The sequence below is a fragment of the Fusarium phalaenopsidis genome (genome assembly GCF_050370095.1).
Source record: "Fusarium phalaenopsidis strain FUZ10S chromosome Unknown contig_32292, whole genome shotgun sequence".
In the NCBI taxonomy this organism is placed as follows: Eukaryota; Fungi; Ascomycota; class Sordariomycetes; order Hypocreales; family Nectriaceae; genus Fusarium; species Fusarium phalaenopsidis.
Window position 1 is genome coordinate 1,287,057 of NW_028145410.1, and position 18,562 is coordinate 1,305,618.

The 18,562-nt window shown below is 53.8% G+C and overlaps 5 protein-coding genes across 5 annotated transcripts; 4 read left to right on the top strand and 1 right to left on the bottom strand.

The window, feature by feature from the left end:
• Positions 1-2,362: 2,362 nt before the first annotated feature.
• Positions 2,363-2,919, top strand: LRP88_04705 (Sm-like protein LSM7; the record flags this gene model as incomplete). Its single annotated transcript, XM_083241274.1, has 3 exons — positions 2,363-2,564; positions 2,635-2,706; positions 2,789-2,919. 3 exons carry the CDS (start codon positions 2,363-2,365, stop codon positions 2,917-2,919), a joined length of 405 nt encoding a protein of 134 aa, XP_083102422.1.
• A 1,064-nt stretch (positions 2,920-3,983) lies between these two features.
• LRP88_04706 (PAN-complex poly(A)-binding subunit PAN3) lies at positions 3,984-5,847 on the bottom strand (the record flags this gene model as incomplete). The annotated part of the gene is made up of 3 exons (XM_083241275.1): positions 3,984-5,510; positions 5,570-5,655; positions 5,721-5,847. The coding sequence occupies 3 exons, from the start codon at positions 5,845-5,847 to the stop codon at positions 3,984-3,986; spliced, it is 1,740 nt and encodes a 579-aa protein (XP_083102423.1).
• Positions 5,848-7,703: 1,856 nt separating this feature from the next.
• LRP88_04707 (UBX domain-containing protein) lies at positions 7,704-9,338 on the top strand (the record flags this gene model as incomplete). Its single annotated transcript, XM_083241276.1, has 2 exons — positions 7,704-7,838; positions 7,896-9,338. The coding sequence occupies 2 exons, from the start codon at positions 7,704-7,706 to the stop codon at positions 9,336-9,338; spliced, it is 1,578 nt and encodes a 525-aa protein (XP_083102424.1).
• A 1,626-nt stretch (positions 9,339-10,964) lies between these two features.
• On the top strand, positions 10,965-12,609 carry LRP88_04708 (VHS and GAT domain-containing protein; the record flags this gene model as incomplete). The annotated part of the gene is made up of 4 exons (XM_083241277.1): positions 10,965-11,063; positions 11,128-11,160; positions 11,221-11,595; positions 11,650-12,609. 4 exons carry the CDS (start codon positions 10,965-10,967, stop codon positions 12,607-12,609), a joined length of 1,467 nt encoding a protein of 488 aa, XP_083102425.1.
• Positions 12,610-16,924: 4,315 nt separating this feature from the next.
• LRP88_04709 (uncharacterized protein) lies at positions 16,925-18,088 on the top strand (the record flags this gene model as incomplete). Its single annotated transcript, XM_083241278.1, has 1 exon — positions 16,925-18,088. One exon carries the CDS (start codon positions 16,925-16,927, stop codon positions 18,086-18,088), a length of 1,164 nt encoding a protein of 387 aa, XP_083102426.1.
• Positions 18,089-18,562: the final 474 nt, after the last annotated feature.

Below are 18,562 nucleotides of genomic sequence, written 5' to 3' on the forward strand. Positions count from 1 at the left end.
AGGCGGTGATGGTGATGGTGATGGGTGGTGGTGAAAGAGGGAGGGGAAGAGAGGGGAAAAGGGGGCGGCAGGAACGGTTATTGTAAATTCATGGCGAGAGAAGTACTGTAGTTATGTGCGAGTGAGATGATGGAGAGATGGACTGAGTCGATGGATGAGCGATTGACGGAGGCGAAAGAGGCTGGCCCGGGGGAGAAGCTCTCGATTTTGTAGTACTGAAGGTACTGTACTGGACTGGTCTGGAGGTAGGTATGGATTGGATGTTATAAGGAGGATGGATGCCAGATGCAGGCAAATGACCGCCAAGAGGAGAACAGAATGTCAAGATCCCGTCGTTACTGGTCAATCCGTCTCGTAATGAAAATCCCTCGCATGAGCTGTCGGAGAGCAGCTACTGTAAAACACGACACACGGCCTGCAGGCTGTACTGTACTGTACTGTACTGTACTGTAGGGGGAGGAGGCGAGTGTCAGAGGAGGTGTAGAGGGAGGTGTAGGTGGAAAAGAAGTGGGAAGAAGATCAAATGTCGCTTGGCCAAGGGTTAAGGGGGACAGACGGAGGAGGGAGGGAGATGGGATGGATGTGGATGTGGATGGGGATGGGATGAGATGGGAAAAAGAGTCTCCAGCAAAGAAAGAAAGTGCCGGGTTGGATGTGGGGGGAGGAAAGAGCTCACGGTCAAAGTCCAGGTCCAGACAGACTGCAGCAAAAGAAGAGGTGTGTACAGTACTTGTTGTACCAGGGTCTGGTCCAGGCTGTCTGAGGTCAAAGAAACGTCCATGGGACCTGGAACCTGACCTGGGGAACAATTGGAATGGCAGGCGCGCTCAAAAAATCTCCGACTCCAGTGACGGCGGCAGGGCAGGTACACTCTGTCTGTTACTGGGCTATTCCCTGGACGGGAGCTGTCAAGCTCAAGCCGTTTACGCGAGCCAAGGAAGCATTGAAGAACTCCCAAGACAAAAAAGCGACGACACCCGGCAAAAACGTCACCGGCGGAACAGGCACACACCAACATCAGACGTTAAGTCAGGGCACGATTTCCGAGAATCTCGAGCAATTTGATTTGGTGGCCACCACATGCACGGCCCCAGGACAGACAAGCAACCGCACAAGCGGATAGCGGGTTTAAACCATGCTGCTAGTTAGTTTCCCTTTTTGGACAGGTCTTTTTTTTTTTTCTCCTGCGTGCAATTTCCTTCATGACCGACCTCGAGAGGCCTCCGTCTCCATCCTCTCTCTGACAATCTGGGATTAACACTCATAAAAGAAAAGGGGAAAAAACAACTCATCAAAACATACGGGTTAGCACGCACGCACACGCATCGCATCGCGCTCCTCCTATGCGCGAGTTACCGACCTACATGCGCCCACCCCGGACCGGTGCCGTCAAATAAGATTTCTGAGCGCCAGGACGCATGTCGTCGGGAACCCTTGCGCGCCAACCTTGTGCGACGCGAGACGAGGCTGTGCAGCCTGTGCTGCATCTTTGGCTTGGCGGACTGCTGCCGGATGGATGGATGGCTGGCGGGCGGTAACGATGGATGCTTGCATGGTCCTGGTCCTGTCCTTGGATCCAATGTCATGTTGTATGAGGCAATATCGACATGCTTGCTTGTCATGCCAGTGAACTAACGGTATGACCATGCAAGCTCGTTAATCTGGTCCGGTTGCTGCATCCTTAGTACCGAGGCACGCGAGCGAAATTGGAGGAAAGTGAAGCGGTGATGAAGATGGACATGGCCCTATGGTGACGCTGATCTGTGCGGCAGTGCTAATCGGCAGGCCCAGAAAGCTTGACCGAGCTTTGTTCCTCGGATTACCTACATTGGTATCCATCCTGGATATCATGGCCTGCTCCAGATCCATCTTTGCACGGTTGTCATCGGCCGCTCTGTTGTGTTAAAAACTGACACCGGAACCAACCCATCACATGAAGAAATTGAGGCTTTCTCCTCGTCCCTCGATTGGCCGTAGCGTAACGTGGTTATCATATTCCAATCGCGACAAAGAAGCAGGAATCTCATGCCAAGAGAGATGGAGACCGGCAGACGACTTCCTGCCGCCATGGCCTTATTCCCGGCTGCAGCCAACCTGCACTGAACTGCACTGTTTCTCCATCTTCAAGTGACGTTCTGGCACGCACATTAGCACGTGCCTCCCCGCAATCCAGTGCTCCTCTTTCACACCGCCACCATTCCCCAAAATGCATAGCCCCTCCAACCCCACCAAGCCTCGCAAGTTCCAACCTTGACCCAAACCCCCAAGCAAGCTCGCATCCAAACCATCTCGAACTGTAGCTCTACAAAACCCACCCCCTCCCTTCGACACCCCAAGGAAGAAAACCCACCACGCATGCGCCATGTCCGATAGACCCTCGCACCGAGGCGGCCGGGGCGGCCAGGGATCTCACCCCCGTGGCGGGCGAGGCGGAGGACGAGGAGGAGGCGGCGCTGGAGCGGGTGCGCAGCACGATCGCGAGAGGACCAAGAAGGAGAACATTCTCGACCTGGCCAAGTACATGGACAAGCAGATCACGGTCAAGTTTAACGGCGGACGAGAGGGTATGTTGCGCTGCCTCCCGCGATCAGCGCCTGTGAGCCCTGGGGCTGCGATGCTAACTTGTGTTTCTAGTCAAGGGCACCTTGAAGGGTTACGATGCTTTGATGAACCTGGTTCTCGATGATGTACACGAAGTTGTCCGAGGTATGTTTCGACCTATAAAGAGTTGCTCATTCACCCAGAGTACGCTCTTCCTATCATACCCATGCTAACACACCATCAACAGACGACGAAGGCAACGAGTCCACCCGCTCCCTCGGTCTCGTCGTCGTTCGAGGCACCCTCCTGGTCCTCGTGAGCCCCGTCGACGGCAGCGAAGAGATCGCCAACCCCTTTGTCCAAGCCGAGGATGAATGAAGCACGAATTATCTGAAGAATATACCTAGTTGGAAAGAATCACAAAAACGGTGTGAAGGAAGAAGCCCCGATTCACAGGGTGGCCGGCCGTTGTTATGGCCTTACCCACCAGTGTTGAGCTGGCGGAATGACGTGATGACCCTTTTAGACTTGCATCTACTATCACAACTTGTTGGACTGCGGATTAACGGCGAGATGGCAACATGTGGCTTGTCGAGTTCAGCTCAGCCAGCCTGGTGACTTCACGCCATGAGAGGGCATGGTATCACGTTCTTCACATCAACAGTCTTGTTTTAAATCAAGGCAATTTACCATATTCACAAGACAGATAATTCTCGTCATGTACTATCTCGCTCGGCCCTTGCTCGTGTAAGAATTCAAAATCCTCAGAAGCATCTTATCCTATTTTATACAACGTGGCTCGTCAGCGAGGAAAACACCCAAGGTAAAGTAGAGCTCTGTGATAACCTTGCTTCATCTTCATACAAAGGCTTAACGAATCCGGTTCACTTCATCCTGTTGCCAAGATTTAACAAGCCCAGATATTGTAGTTAGGTAACTCAATCATCATTCATGCTAACTTATATGAACAAAGGTGTGTTAAATATCTGCTCCCTAATCTCTCCATCCATCATCGTTCAATCCCCTGGTGCCAACAGTCCGTGTGTAGCTTGTCCCGAGACCCCGTCGTGCCGTCATCAGCCGTATAAGAGACATCATGTCCAAACCCTGGCCCTTTGTCTACCCAATTTGCCGGCAATGGTCTCTTCATAGAGGAACATGCGCTGTCTTCGATGGAAGCAGTCTCGGTCAGTGTAGCCGAGTCTTTCCTTTCCCTAGAGAATCCAGGTCCTCACACTCCCCCCCAAAGTCTGTTGTGGCTTGATGGAGTTCTTTCCCCATTCATCCGTGTCCTTGCAGGTTACTGGGCCTTGCCCTCGTTTGCCTCATCCAGCTTAACCTTCATCCTACGATATTCCAAGGGACCCTTTAAACACTCTAAAAATCGTCCTTGACTTCGCCTGAAATTCTCCCTAACCCCCCCTGAAACCGTCTAAATCCTCCTAAAATCCTCGACCTCCTGACTTGCTTGCCTTGGCAAGCTCGCCAAATGAAGTCGTTAGCATCTTCTTCAGCTCCCTATAGCTGACAAGAAAGCTCGTTTGTTCGTCTCGGCTGGTTAGACAGATGCGCTCTTCCGTCCCGACTTCCAACTTGCTCAGGCAACGGAGCATGTGACCCATGTCGAGGACCGGGTTGCCGTTGCTGTCAACTTGGTGGAAAACGTAGTCCCGGAATAGCTTGAGTATGTATCGTTCGCCGTTCTCGGACCAGTTCTGGTCGCCGTTGAATTCATATCGCTCATTGATGGTGGCCAGCTTCATCATCAGCCTCGCCACTCTGCCGTTCTCTACCTCCCGCATCACATCTGCGTTGACCTTATCCAAAGCCTGCAGGTTCATGTCGAACGTGGATGTTATCCGGCCGGCAATTCCGCGTACGAATTCGTCAATTCCCTTTTGCGCGGGGGGCTGCTGCGGTGTAAGTAGCCACAAGATGGTATCTCTCATCTCAACAGAGTATGTCCTGCTCATTTGCTCCATAGATATCTTCAGGTTAGTAAGATGAATCGGTAGCGTGTTGGTCGTGAGGCATAGCAATAGTCGGCCAAATTGGATAAAGTCCTCTTGCTGTACATCTTGGATTGGCCGGCGAGCGTCAAACTGCACAACATCCAGAATGGAACAGGCGCTCAATCTGATGCGGTTCTTGTCGGTCAGGATGATCTTGCTAGGATCGATGCATCGAGCTGCAAGGTTGGCTGAGTGGATTGCTTGGAGAGCGTTGGCGATTTGCGATATGTAGCCCCAGAGGGTGTTCTCGGGAATGGGTGTTTTTGCGGGAACACGGTTGCCGTGAGTAGGGGTCGGAGATAGATGGACTTCGACAAGAGTCTTTGAAAGTGGAAAGTAGTTCTGAACGAAGATGAGGGAGCTGTCGCCAAATGCACGGGTTGTAAATGCATCTAATATCGAGACCACATTACCGTTGCTGATGCGGCGCCATTCCTTGACCTGTCTGATCGCGTGCTCGTTGGTCAAGCGGTAACCTTCGAGTCGCCTCAAGCAATAGATGTGGCCGGTCTTGGTGGCCGTGGCCTTGTAAATCCAACTAGGATATCCAAAGATGTTGGCGTTTTTGCGGTGTGTCGTGTCCAGGGGAACCAAGTTGTGATAGTTATCTAGTTGTGGCAGCTGTGAATTGGGGAGAACCTGGCCGGCAGCCTCAAGCTTCCTCGCAATCTCCTGCCGCTCCTTCTCGGGAAGAAAGAAGTCATGCGGCACTCGATGATACGGCATCAGGTCATCCCGCTTCGGTCCGACAGGGAAATAGAGGTGATGTTGAAGGGGTTCAAGTGGTGTCGTGAAGGCGTTTTGCGGCGGGAAATAGCCAGGTCCATGGCCACCGAGGGCGCCGTGATCTTCGGCATAGGGGTTGAACTGAGGTGTGGAAAGGCCTGGATTTACTGGCGGCATTGTAAAGGGGTCATAGGATAGTCCGCTATCTTGAGCGGAACCATTTGTCGTGGTCTAGACAGTTGGTCAGCTAGGACGGACGGACTAACAAACGGACAGCCGTCATGACCTACAGAAATGTCGAATGTTGGGGTAAATTCGCGGATAGCCGCAGGATTGAACACACTGCCATCGTTCTCGGGCCCGACAGGGGTGGCTGCTACGTTGCTGTTAGTCGGACAGATGTCACTGTCATGACGAAGAGATTCGTACTGCCTAAACCACGTGGAGTGAAAGCTGGAGCACTTGCGGCTTGCGACGAGAATGTGGGCTTCTTGCCGAGCCCTGCAGGTGTAAATGACGGTGAATCAACGTTCAACGTCTTCTTGGAACTAGATAATTCGTCAGTCATGATGCCTCGTGCCCCAATAATTGTTCTCGTTCATCAGCATGTCTAGGGCTTGCAAAACACACAACGCCAATGCCCAATACGATGTCGGGGTGACGAATCGGATCGAGGCAATGAGCAAGTCTGGGCAATTCTAGAAGCGATCGCAGAGACGGCTGATTGTCAAGAGCTCTGACTACGGTACGGACCAGTCGGAACAGCGCGTTTGTGGGCATTCGAGTATCGGCCGATGAGCGGATATGTCAGGCGACACGACATCCCTCCAAGCGACGATGCTTCCGAGAACGGCGCCTTTCGAGGGAGCCCAGGAACCCCAAGTCAAACAAGCCGAGGACGACTCGAACAGGCCGCGGGATCAGAAAACATGGGACACGGGTGTCGGCGTCAATGGGCGGGCTGTGTAACTTGTGGCGGCAAACAAGGTTGGGCTGGGTTCGTTGTGTCGCAGGGTTTCTTGGGGATACCAAATGACCAAAGTACGAAAGATAAACCTACGTTTCCGAGTTTGAATTGTTTTTGTTTTGGTCGTGGCTGAATGCGCAACCTTGATCCTCGTATCGGCAGTGACCGTAGATAAGAACGTTTCGACATAGTGTATCCTTATTCTCTGGTAGGGCCGAGTCAGCTCGAATGGAATCGCGGGGTGTTGGGTTGGAATCGAGAGGGTACGAACCGCGTCCCTTGGGTCTTGGAGAGCCGATCTGGCGTCGCAGATCGGCTGGTTGGTATCGCGACGTCGCCATGGTCAGTAGTATATAGTGATGAGGATAGAACCGTCCCCGTGGTCGGATTTACGACGTCTACTGTGGTGTGGATGTTAGCGGGTGCATAGCCAAGAGTGAGACGGGTGCCGTCATGGGACGACGGCTGCAAAGCAAGATTGCAAGAGGCAAAGGAACCATACAAGGCGCAACTTGTAGAAAAGACCAGTCAAAGAGAAAGGAACACCGACTTGACTCTGGCAAGCATTTCCCATGGCTCAATTGATCGAGGCGATCGGCCGCCCATATGGAGGAAGGAGACGAACGGCGGGGTCGGACGGGCTGACGGGAACAGCCTTAGCAAACGTCGAGGAGCCAAGGACAGTGTTCCTGGGCGAACAAGGCGCGGGCCGTCGCCTCTTGAAGCGGGAGCGACGACGTCGGGAGGAAAGATATGCAGGAGATGGAGAGAGTGTGGATGTGGGCGGTGGGGGGAGTTTTGGTGGAGGAGTCGTCCGTCGCGCGCGGAGACAGTTTATTAGTTGGGTTGGGTGAGAAGGCAAGACGGGAGTCGTGAGCCAGCCCAGCGCCGCGCTTAGAGGTACTGTCTCAGCTAAACTCTATGGCCAGGTACATATGCACCCCCCCGCGCCATGACGCCAATCGTGCTTGCCCGTTCCAAGAATACAATATTCCGAAGAATACCCCCCGATAAGCAGCGCAGCCGGTACCTTTACCTTGGTAGCTCTTGACGCGGTCCGATGCCACCATTCGTCACTGCTTTACTTAGCTTCCGGCGGGCATCTACTCGATGGGATCCTCGACCGCCGGATACAGAGGATAAAGTCAGCAACTGACTCGCCAAAGTCGCAACCATTTCTTGCGCTTTTCGTTCGAGTTAGAGTAGTGGCTTGCTTTTACTCACATACACTGCGTCTATTTGGCAAACGGGTCACCGGGCCGACTGCTCGCATGCACCTCCAAACTGTCCAGGTGGTTCTTGTCACGGGTGTCACCGCAAAACACCAAAGCCGAAGTTATTCTCCTACATATTCGCCAGCTACCCCGAACTTATTCTGGACCTGTACTGGCGCATCCATCCCCTGATTTCTGATTTCCGTTACCAGAGGAGGGGCACCTGGGGCACAAACCGGCATCATGGCCGAAGCCGACATTGACTTGGGACAGTTGTCCTCAAGTCAGCAAGAGGCCCTCAACCAATACACCCAGGTCACAAATCAGGAAGTGAGTGATGCTATTCCGCTTCTTCGGCGGTCCGAATGGAACGTTCAGGTATGAAACGAGCATCCCCGACTATACGCTCCAACAATCTGACCTCGGGGTTTACAGATCGCCATTGCCAAGTTCTTTGACGGCGAAGCTCCCGACCCCATAGCTGCGGCGCAACAAGAGATTCCTCGGGCAACGGCGAGACATGAGAACCTTCAGGAGAGTTTGTTAGCATCGTCTGCCCGATCCCCCCGAGCTTCACCAAGGCAGCGCACCGACCCAGCTCCGAGAATCGTCCCCCAGAACCCCGTCACCGGGCGATCGCCCTGGATCATAGGACTTGTTCTTGCACCATTTGGCTGGGGATGGAGGGCGGCCTCGACTCTATTCCGCACTTTGATATATGTGTTGTCTTTCTTGCCCGCATCTATCCGACCTCGGGCGGTGACGAGTAGGATATCGACAGGTTTCCGGGGTACCAACGGACGCCGACCACTTATGCCGCGAGATACAGCTGCGAGGTTTAAACGGGAGTTTGAGGAAGAATATGGAGAGAACGAGCTACCCTTCTTTGAAGGCGGCGTTGCCCAGGCGCATGATCTGGCCAAGAAAGAGCTTAAGTTTATGCTCGTTGTGCTAATGTCACCCGAGCATGACGATACTGAGTCCTTCGTCAAGGACACCCTGCTCTTTCCAGACGTGGTCGATTTTATTAAGGACCCTGCAAATAACATTATCCTATGGGGAGGAAATGTCTTGGACTCAGAAGCATATCAAGTCGCCCAAGAGTATGTATGCACCAAGTTCCCCTTCTCGGCACTGGTATGCCTCACTCCCAAGGAGGGCAGCACCCGCATGGGAATAGCGAAGCGACTTGTCGGTCCTATGCCGCCGGCGACCTACCTCTCAGAGTTGCGAGCCGCTATCGAGAAGTACGGCGCCGACCTGGAAGGGGTAAGGGCAGAGCGAGTCGCACAAGAGGTGACGAGAAATCTACGAACTGAGCAGGATTCTGCATATGAGCGATCTTTGGCTATTGACCGAGAACGCGCACGCCAGAAGAGGGAGGCTGCTGCTGCTGCGGTGGCAGCAGAGAAGCGGGCTCAAGAGGAAGCAGAGGCAGCGGCAAGATTTGAGGAGAAGCGACAACAATGGCGAGCATGGAGGGCCACAACTATCGTGGCCGAGCCTCCTGCCAGCGATAAGAGCGTTGTGCGGGTTGCGCTCAAGATGCCTGAGGAGTCAGGTATTGGTCGAATCGTCAGACGCTTCCCTCAAGACGCTTCTATGGAAGATCTATATGCTTTTGTGGAGTGCTACGAACTTCTGCAGGAGGAGAACCTAGAAGGTGACAAGCCGGAGGAGTACGAGCACGAGTACAGGTTCCGAATCGCATCGATTCTCCCGCGGATGGTGTACGAGCCCACGGCCACTGTGACGATGGGAGAGAAGATCGGTAGATCAGGGAACCTCATTGTGGAGGACATATCACCGGACTCGGATGAGGAGTCGGAGGAGGACGACGACGATGACGAAGATGAAGAGGCGGAGGGGCAACAGTAGGCGAGTGCCAAGGAAGCATGATGGGGAGGTTATCTGTGACCCATGAGTCTTGACATAGCGGTAAAGCGTCAATCTAATCCTTTCTGAGGGATAAATGTTGATTCAGAGTGGAGTGAAGGTGTAGACGGCGGCCTCTTGACGTGGGTGTGGAAGTGTACGACTGCTCCCTGACAACACCAGGACAAAGTGTTGTGAGAAATATGCCGACAAGTCACCATGTTTGCCATGTCACAAGGGAACACTGAAGGACAGATGTATCCAGTCCCATGGTCTGGAGAAGGGGGACATTATCACGTCTTGTGGTTGAAGCTAACCACGATCCATCCATAAAGCCGTCCATACAGAGCATCAAAGTGCATGCATGATGCGGACCCTCTATGCATGTGTCTATTGCAAAGGGCCACCCTGCTAAACCGTCTAGAGCATAACGACACGCGTTCTCATCAAGAGGAGTGTCTTGCCGACATCCATGACTTGACAAAGCAGCAATTCCCACTTCAAGAGGCGAGCCAAGAGTGAAGTGTCATGTGCTTCCCTGAGGGGTTGATTGCGTAGGGCGATGAGGCTGTGCAACGGCTGGCCGCTAGCAAAAGATGGGGACGTCTTGTCCATATTGTCTTGGGGGGGAAGGGGAGTCGTTCTTCATCAGAGGCCTCAACTTTAAACCGATAAACTTATTCAAGAGAGGGGGACGTCAGAAAAAAAGGTTTCGACTTTTGTTGCTACTAGCAGCATCTCTCTTCTCTGTCGGGGACTGTTTGTAAGCTCCCCTTGCTAATCTCCTTTGCTGTCAACTTTTAAAGGTGACGCACGGGGCTTGGTACCTACCTACCTATTCGAAGACCGAGCTGCGCATCACGGACCCTGGACAAGTCCGAAACTTGGCAATTTAGAGGGACGGGAGCCTACGAATACAGAGGCTGTATCTTGTCAACGACTGATCGGCAGCCTTCCGGCAGCCTTCAAGCAGCATTCTTTGCTTCACTTGAACCTCTTCCTCTTAACCACCTCCTCCTACCTCTCTCTCACCGTCTGGGATTGCTTCCTTCTCGCTCATCACCGCCAAGCGACACACAAGAACCCTTGCGAGTTCTCCCCCCAGTCCTGCTAATCCCAGACAACCGGCGCTCCAATCAGTCGACGCCCGCTCCAACACCAAGAGCCAGAGCCCATCGTCGGCCTTCTCCCAACCAACATCACCGCTTCTGAAACTCGCAGCATCCCCCTCGGCGCTTTCCCTATTTGGTCGTTCATTTCCCTTTCAGCATCCTCTTAATTCTTCCTCTTCCTCCTCTACGAATATCTTTATTTGAGCTTCTAGGGAAATCAACAACTACCTTACCTGTCCTCTAACCGACCTTACTCTCTCCTCTCTCTCCTCTCCCCCGCGTGCTCGCGCGCCCCCCAAAACCCGCTTCCCACCGCAAGCGCCGCCCGCTGTGGCGCGAGCTCGAACCGCAGCCATGAAGTCTCTCAAGGGCCTCGGCGTGAATAAGATGCTCGGTAGCATTAGGAGGAAAGCGAGCAACGTTTCCAACCGTACGTTTCTCCCCTTGCGTGCGCGCATCACGGCGAAACCCCAAACGTCCCGGACACAAAACACCATGGAACAAAACGGCTGATGGGATGGATCATCTACAGGCACCTCTGACGGACCCTCCGGCTCCGGAGCACCACCCAGTGGCACAACACCAGCCGCAACCCCCGAGGCCACGGCTCACAACAGTGTAGTATGTTACGAGCGCGCCGCCCATATCATCCGTTCTGGCCATCGCTGACCAGAGCTTAGAAAGCATTCTGCGAGTCTGGAGGCACCAGCAAGGTAAGCATGCGCACCGGAAGCTCCGTCAAACCTCCAATCCGCTAACACGCTGCGCAACAGAGCGATGAAGTCCTCTTCCTCCCTCCGATCGTCGATGCCGCCGAGTCCTCTCCGGGCGCTGCCACGGAATGCGCGCGCCTCATCCGCAAGTACATGTCCAAGGACTACCTTTCGCGGCCTGCGTGGCAGTACAACGCCATCATGCTCATGCGCATCCTGACCGATAACCCTGGCTCGACCTTTACACGCAATCTCGACCAAAAGTTTGCCGATACAGCCCGCGCGCTGCTCAGGGGTGTGCGCGACCCCAGTGTGCGCCAGATCCTGATGGAGACACTGGACGACTTTGAGCGCACCAAGATGGACGACGAGAATCTGGTGATTCTGGTCACCATGTGGAAAAAGGAAAAGGAGAGGGCTTATAAGGATTTCGGAGTATGCCTGTTCAATGCGCCTTTGGGAAAGATAAAGACTAACATGGTTTGTCAGGGACAACCACCTCAGCAGATGATGGGACCTCCAGGGGCATACAACACCCCTCCTGTTAACCCGCACTCGCAAAACTACTTTGCGAGACACCACACAAATAGGGCACTGCCTGATCCCATAGAACTGGCCAGCCGACTCGAGGAGGCCCGAACATCGGCCAAGCTCCTCGAGCAAGTCGTCATGAACACGCCTCCCACCGAGATCCTCAACAACGAGCTCATCAAGGAGTTTGCCGACCGGTGTTCGAGCGCTTCCCGAAGTATCCAGGGTTATATGGTGTCCGAGAACCCGACCCCTGACAACGATACCATGGAGAGCCTCATCGACACCAACGAGCAGCTGCAGACGGCATTGAACCAGCACAAGAGGGCTGTTCTCAACGCCAGGAAGCAGATGGGCCTTGGAGAACGAACCGACTCGCAGTCGCCCGCCGTTTCTCCTCAACCCCAGACCAATGGCTCCAACAACCATTTCAGCGACCACGCCTCACCGTCAGGATCAGGATCCGGCGGCTACCCATACCCGGATCACAACGCCAACGTGAGTGGCAAGGGCAAAGAGACGGAATCTTACACACCGCCCCCTGGTCCACCTCCAAGGGCCGGAGAAGCAAGTTCGAGCAAACAGCCCGACGAGTCTCTCGAAAACCCCTTTGCAGACCCCCAACCAGGCGGTTCGTCGAGTCACGCCGGTCCCAGCACGACAAACGATTATCTGGACCAGCGTCTTGCCTTTGAACCCTTCCATCCCGGCTTCCAGCCGACTGATAGTTATCTCGGTCGCCAAGATAGCGCTGTAGGCAAGGTGCAGATGCACGGTGGAGTGCCGGCTCAGAGCCCGGCTCCTACAAGCCAAAACCCCCCACGACCGCGGGTGGACGAAGTCTCGGACGACGACGATATCTATGATGCGCCCCGCGATAGTGCGCCCACAAACAAACAGCCCTTTTACCGATATTAGTCGGGGGCCTCAATCTTGGCGTGATGGACGGTATTTCAAGATGCAGGCGGCTCTGTTTGCATCCCCAAGGTTGTCTTCCATGATCCATGGGCAGCAACCTGGGTCGCTCGACCCAAGGAGACAAGAAAACACAGATGAGAAAAGAGGGATAATGGATTGGATCGACTCGTTGTATTCTCGTATATGCATGAAATGGGCGGCTGGCGCGGCGAAAGGGCAGATTCCCATAGCGTTCTCTTTGAGTTGTACTGTTACTCTACCCTTAACCATGTTCAAGGTGTGGGCATCGGCCCCTCTGTCACTTTTTTCTGCTCTGCTTGTCTTAGTCTTTATCGAGCTTGCCGCTGATGTCTCCGAGGTTGTAGCAGGAATCGTAATTCTCGATGCATTGTCCACCAGAGTTTTGATCTCCCTCAGGGGTCATGGCGGAAAGGCCAACCTTCAGCTCACCGTGTCCGGTGGCCGCAGAGTCACAACGGTCGAGGCCATGGCGCCAAAGCGACCAACGAGCAGTGACACATTCCCCTCAGTCCATGCTGGGATCACATGAAGGTGTGGTTACTCTCATGATCTTGTGTGTAGACGCCGTGTGGCCCATGATCCAGCGGGCTGGTGCTCGAATGCAGTCGACGGCAAGGGCCGGAACGTTGGGCAAGGGACAAGGAGGCCTTGCATATCTAGTTATGGCTCACCGCAGCTGCAAGTCTCGGACTCGACGGCGTGGTCGACGTCTTATTAGTAAGGACAGACAGGTTGCTTTTCTGCTTCACAGCAAGTAGCACAAGCCGGGCCGAGACCTACCTTGCCATGGGTGAGAAACATCAGGAGGTCCTAAGACAGCCCTGAGGCACACGAGTAAGTTGTCCTTCGAGGCAAGAGAGGTCGAAACGACACGATACGACACGAAACAAAACGAAACAGAAGGAAAAGGACTCGGGCGGCGACAGAGGGGGGAAGCACATGGGAGAGGAGGCTGCCCACCCACCCACGGTGCGGTACGGTCCCAAGGTGCTGGAAACGATCGTCGGCTGGGACAAGCAGTCGGGATATCTAACGGGTTTGGGTATAACGCGGCATCGAGTTCTTGTTTTCGTATTGGTGAGTTTGCATGCAATTCCCGTCCGTTGCAAGGCACCTGCACTTCGCACTTGGGCCTAATGCAACCATCAGCAGCTCTGCTGAGCCAGTCGCATTTCACCATTGGGAAAATCCACAATCGCAAACCTAAACTAGCAGGTTGACAAGTTGCGACGGGACGGCGTTTGCCGATTGTGAAGAACAAACCCTGGACACTTTTTTCAACCTCATCCCATCCCACATGTTGGTAATCTGCGTCGGCATGGCTCGTGGTGACCAGTACGTGGTTGTCGCGCAGCGTTTGGCGAGTGACACGGCAGCCGCAGGCTCAGCTTCGAGTACGTGATGGGGGACACGCAGACATTTCGGTGCAAGGTGACGGGGTTTGACTTGTCGTCTGCTTCACAAATCTCTTTGTGGTCCCTTCTGCCCCGCCATTGAGGGGATACGAGATGTAGGAACAACGGTTGTTGGTTGCAGAATGTAGTTCAAGACTTGGAGCTCTTGTCTGGTGGGTGCAGAGGGAAGTACTGACCCGCATGGCGGAGAAAGCTGGCCTCAAGACGAAACGGTGCAAGCAAATGATCATATTGGCCGGCATGAATGGAGTAAGCTCTAGTGCAAGAGTTGATTAATCCTTCATAGTGAGGATGAATGATGCAAGTTGGTGGTGTATGATGGTGACGTTGGAGGTGTAGAAGGAACACCCCGAATAGGAAAGCACAGGTGCTGCCCATGCTTCCTTCCAGAACAACACGGACGAGGCCTGAGCCAACAGACACGAAACCCTCCTCACATGGCCTGGACCAAATCTCACGGGATATTGAACATTGTCGCATTTGGCAAGCTGCATCTCAGGCTAAACAACATACAGCATCATCAGCAAAGAAGCCACAGCTCAGATCATGGAAAGAACCCAGCTTGTACGGTATAGGTCAAGGATCCGCTGCCCGGACGGACCCAGAGCGGCGTTCAAGAATCCATCCATCGGCGACGGAGAGATGCCCGTCCACCCACCGCCAGACCGAACAAGCAGCGGCTATGCACGCTGCAGAACCAGAGGCCCGGGGATCCGCAACCGTTGCCATGTCCGTCTGTTGGCAGGCATGGCGCACCGCACCGCAAGACATCAAAGAAGAAAGGACAAGGGTCCAGCCTGGGAGAGATGCGATTGACTGACACCCCCGGCCGCCGCGGGCGTTCTGACACGGGCGATTGGCTCCGGAGAAAGACGCTATGAGGGGCGACGGTTCCCTTCAGAGTTGGACCCAGTTTCCCGTTTTGGGAGATTCTTGCGAATCGTCTATCAGAACTACGGGCCATGAGATTGAAGGGCCTAACTCATGTGTGTGCGTGTGTGTGCGTGTACGAGGCCAATAGCCAGATCGGGGACTCGTCCGCGCACCGCGTTGATGCACCAGAACCCGGTGCGCTACCACAGTCGATCTGTCTGTCGGTGGGCGAGATTTGATTTTGGACTTGGGTCGGCTGTTGGATCTGGTGGCATCTTGGCCGTTGACGTCGATGTCAACCTCTGCCAACACGAGATATCACGGTCGTCTTATTTCTCCTGCCGCCCCCCGCCCGCGGCCCGTCATGGACATGGATGGATGGCCATCCTGGGTGTCCAAGACACCTGAGGCTGAGGATTACATGGACTTGACGGAAATGTTTCTTTTCTCAACGCCATGACCGGTTGTCTCGCATCCTCCTCCTCTCCCATACATCCAGACATACAGACAGAGACGCCTCGCGCCGCACTATCACACGACTCTTTTCCCTGTACTTGATGTCGTTTTACACACCATGTCTCTGCCTTTGCCTCTCGATTCGTCCAGACCCATTAACCTTCCCCTCGGTCTCATGTCCTCCTCGCAGCTGAGTCTCCTCCGTCATCTCCCCACCTGGAACCCTAGCTTCTTCATCTGCACTCCGTGGCTTCGCCTTAGCCTCTTTCCACAGACAACTCACCCTTGCCTACCCGATCTTGGTCCCCTTGGCCTGGGCGGCTCCGTCATCTCCACAAGGCTCGAGGCTCGCTCAGGTCGTCCGTTGGGTTACCCCAAGACGGACCGACGTGGGTAGTGCTCGAGAGTCAGAGCTTCTCCCTTCATCTACCTGGCTTGGTCCATGTCTGCTCCGTGAGATGCCAATACTCCCTCACCTTCTTCTCTCGTTTCAGTCCCCTGCCCCCATCTCATCCCATCCCACGCCCCAGCTGCTCGCAACCTGCTTGACGGGCATGCATACATACCCGTCCTTGTTCCTACAGCATCCTAGGCTGGACAGTACATGTACATAACCCTGTCAGATAGCACTCCACTCGTCCCGACTTTGGCTTGCCCGTCCATCCTAGCAACCAACCCTGCTATAGTTCCGCCGCCTCGGAACTGCATTGATAGTACGGCCCTCCACTTCTACGAGAGCCACGCCGCTTCTCCTCCCGCATCGAGCTTGACCGTCTTCCTTCCTTCGTTACTTTGTCCCCAAGAAGGCTAGTGTCATCCATGAGCAAGAGACTTTACACGCGGTCTACCCACCACCAGTCGACTTATACATACACTGGGTCCCTCCTCTTCTTTGCCCACAACTATTTCGTTGCTTCTTTATTACCTTGACTGGTCATTTTTAATTAATCATGCCCTCTTCAACCGAACTCATGCTCTCAACACCCTCCATTACCCTCTCCTACCCCAATCCTCCTACAAGTACTCGCTTCCCGTGTTCCTTCAGCACTCCTCTACGTATGGCCGCTTCATCCAGACTGGCTTCTTCTCTCCATTCCTCCTTCAACCGCCTCAGCTCGGAGCTCCTGGTTCTCATCTTCGAACAGGTATAGACTCTTACAGACCCCTGTTTCCATGTGAGAGCCCCTCACTAAAAGCTCCGTTTAGCTTCGGGATATTGATACGCGGTCCGTCTTGTCTGTGCGTCTAATCTCAAAGAGGTTCGATGCCATAGCCACGCCTACGGCCTACCGCTTCCTGACTTTGAACGAGCATCTCGTCGCTCCAGATGCTGAGCAACAATACCCCAATGTCTTTGATCACATTTCTCTTCACACAAACCATGTCGTCGTTCCAAGCAACCTAGACCCCGATGGCATCTCAAGGGTGTTATCATGTATCGGGAGATTGAGCTCCATACGGTACTGACATCGTCCCTGCAACTTCATTTTCCCGCTGACAAGTTCACTGGCAGCTGGCAATACATCGACGGCGATATACACGCCGCTGGCATGTGGCTGCCTTCTGATCTTCTAAGCTCGAATGATGCCAAGTTCAGGGGCACCAAACTCCATGTTGAGGACTTGCCCATGCGAAACTTTGACAGCAACCTGGGAGATGTCTTCACGGAAGCCATTCCAGCAAAGCACCTAACGACTTTGAGGCTGGCGAACCCGACTCCAGCATTGTCTACTCGGCTTAGCTCACTGAAGAGTCTTCTCGTCCAGGCTTCACAACTTAGGACATTCCACTATGAGGACCGCGGACAGGGCACATGCTTCAACTTTCTACCGAGAGACCGCATGCCTTCCTTTACCAACCTGCGCCTACGATCATACGACTGGAACCATGCGGCAGAGGATGTTCGGAAACATTGGGACTTTTCTCGGATAGAGTCCCTTGAACTGGTCTCTGTGCCCGTCTTTCACTTTCTGAGGTCTGTGTCTTTCAAGGACTTTGCGAAGCTACACTCGCTGCAGGTTGAAGACTACAGCGCTCACCTACCGGACAAGAGAGAGGATGCCACCGCTGGACTTTATCTGCTCATCAAGAACCATATTAGAGCTCTCGAAGTTTTGGACATTACTTGCCACACCAAGCTCTTTCCCTTGGATGCCATCTTGAAGCATCAGCGGTCACTACGAGTGTTACGATTCCGGGATCACACTGGGTTCTCCGAAGATGACGAAAGATGCCCGACCTTGCTGCCAGGCGACTTGACGATGCTCTCGCAACGGCTGAGATATATTCACACGCTTGAACTCGACATGGACGTAAGAATGTGCAACGCGACCGCTTTCCTGCGAGCCGTTTGTGCATTTTCGGCACTCCATACCCTGACCCTTCACGTCCAAACTGTAGTTCAGCCTTTTGAAGATATCGCTCCCGGAAACGACTACGACTACGAAGCAGCGATGGAGACTTTCCGACTTCTCATTCAAGGCAAACATGCGATGAATTCTTCCGTCTCTTGGAAGCAGATTACAATTAATGTCGGGGGCTGGAGACGTGTCATGGTCCGAAGACTAAGCAGCGCATGGCGAAGGCAGAACGAGATGGGCATCTACGCCGAAAGGTGCTTCGTTCTCGAAAACGATGCTTGGACCGGGAATATAGCGGTACGGGAGGAGATGTGCGTGGAGAATACGAGCCGTGGGGGAAGTCCAATTCCATGATGGTTTCAGTTTCAGATGGGCCGATTCCTCAATGCATTGACACTCCCCGACAATGGCAGTAACGAGAGAGTAGCGGGTCGAAAAATCGGCATGAAGCCAGCCTCACGATGATCCATTGCACGTCACGAGCCGTGACGAGTCGTGTCACGAGCTTGGACCTCTGTCGGGCTAATAGCATGGTGCTTGGTGTTGGGTACCTATGAGGCTGACGGCCACGGGCTAGCAGGCATTGAACCTGTCGAGGAGCATGGACAAGGTCGGGTTCATGGCTTCTAGAATTAATCTAATGCACGAGATGATCAATGTATACACAACGGATAGAATGGATATGAGATGGATGATTCACGATCAACATGTACTGGGAGATTGAACGGCACTCGCCAGTTGAGTGTCGCCATGTCGCCATGCTCTTCTCTGCATTGTATCATCCCCAACTGCTCAAAGACTGCTACTGTATAAAAATGTGAAGATATG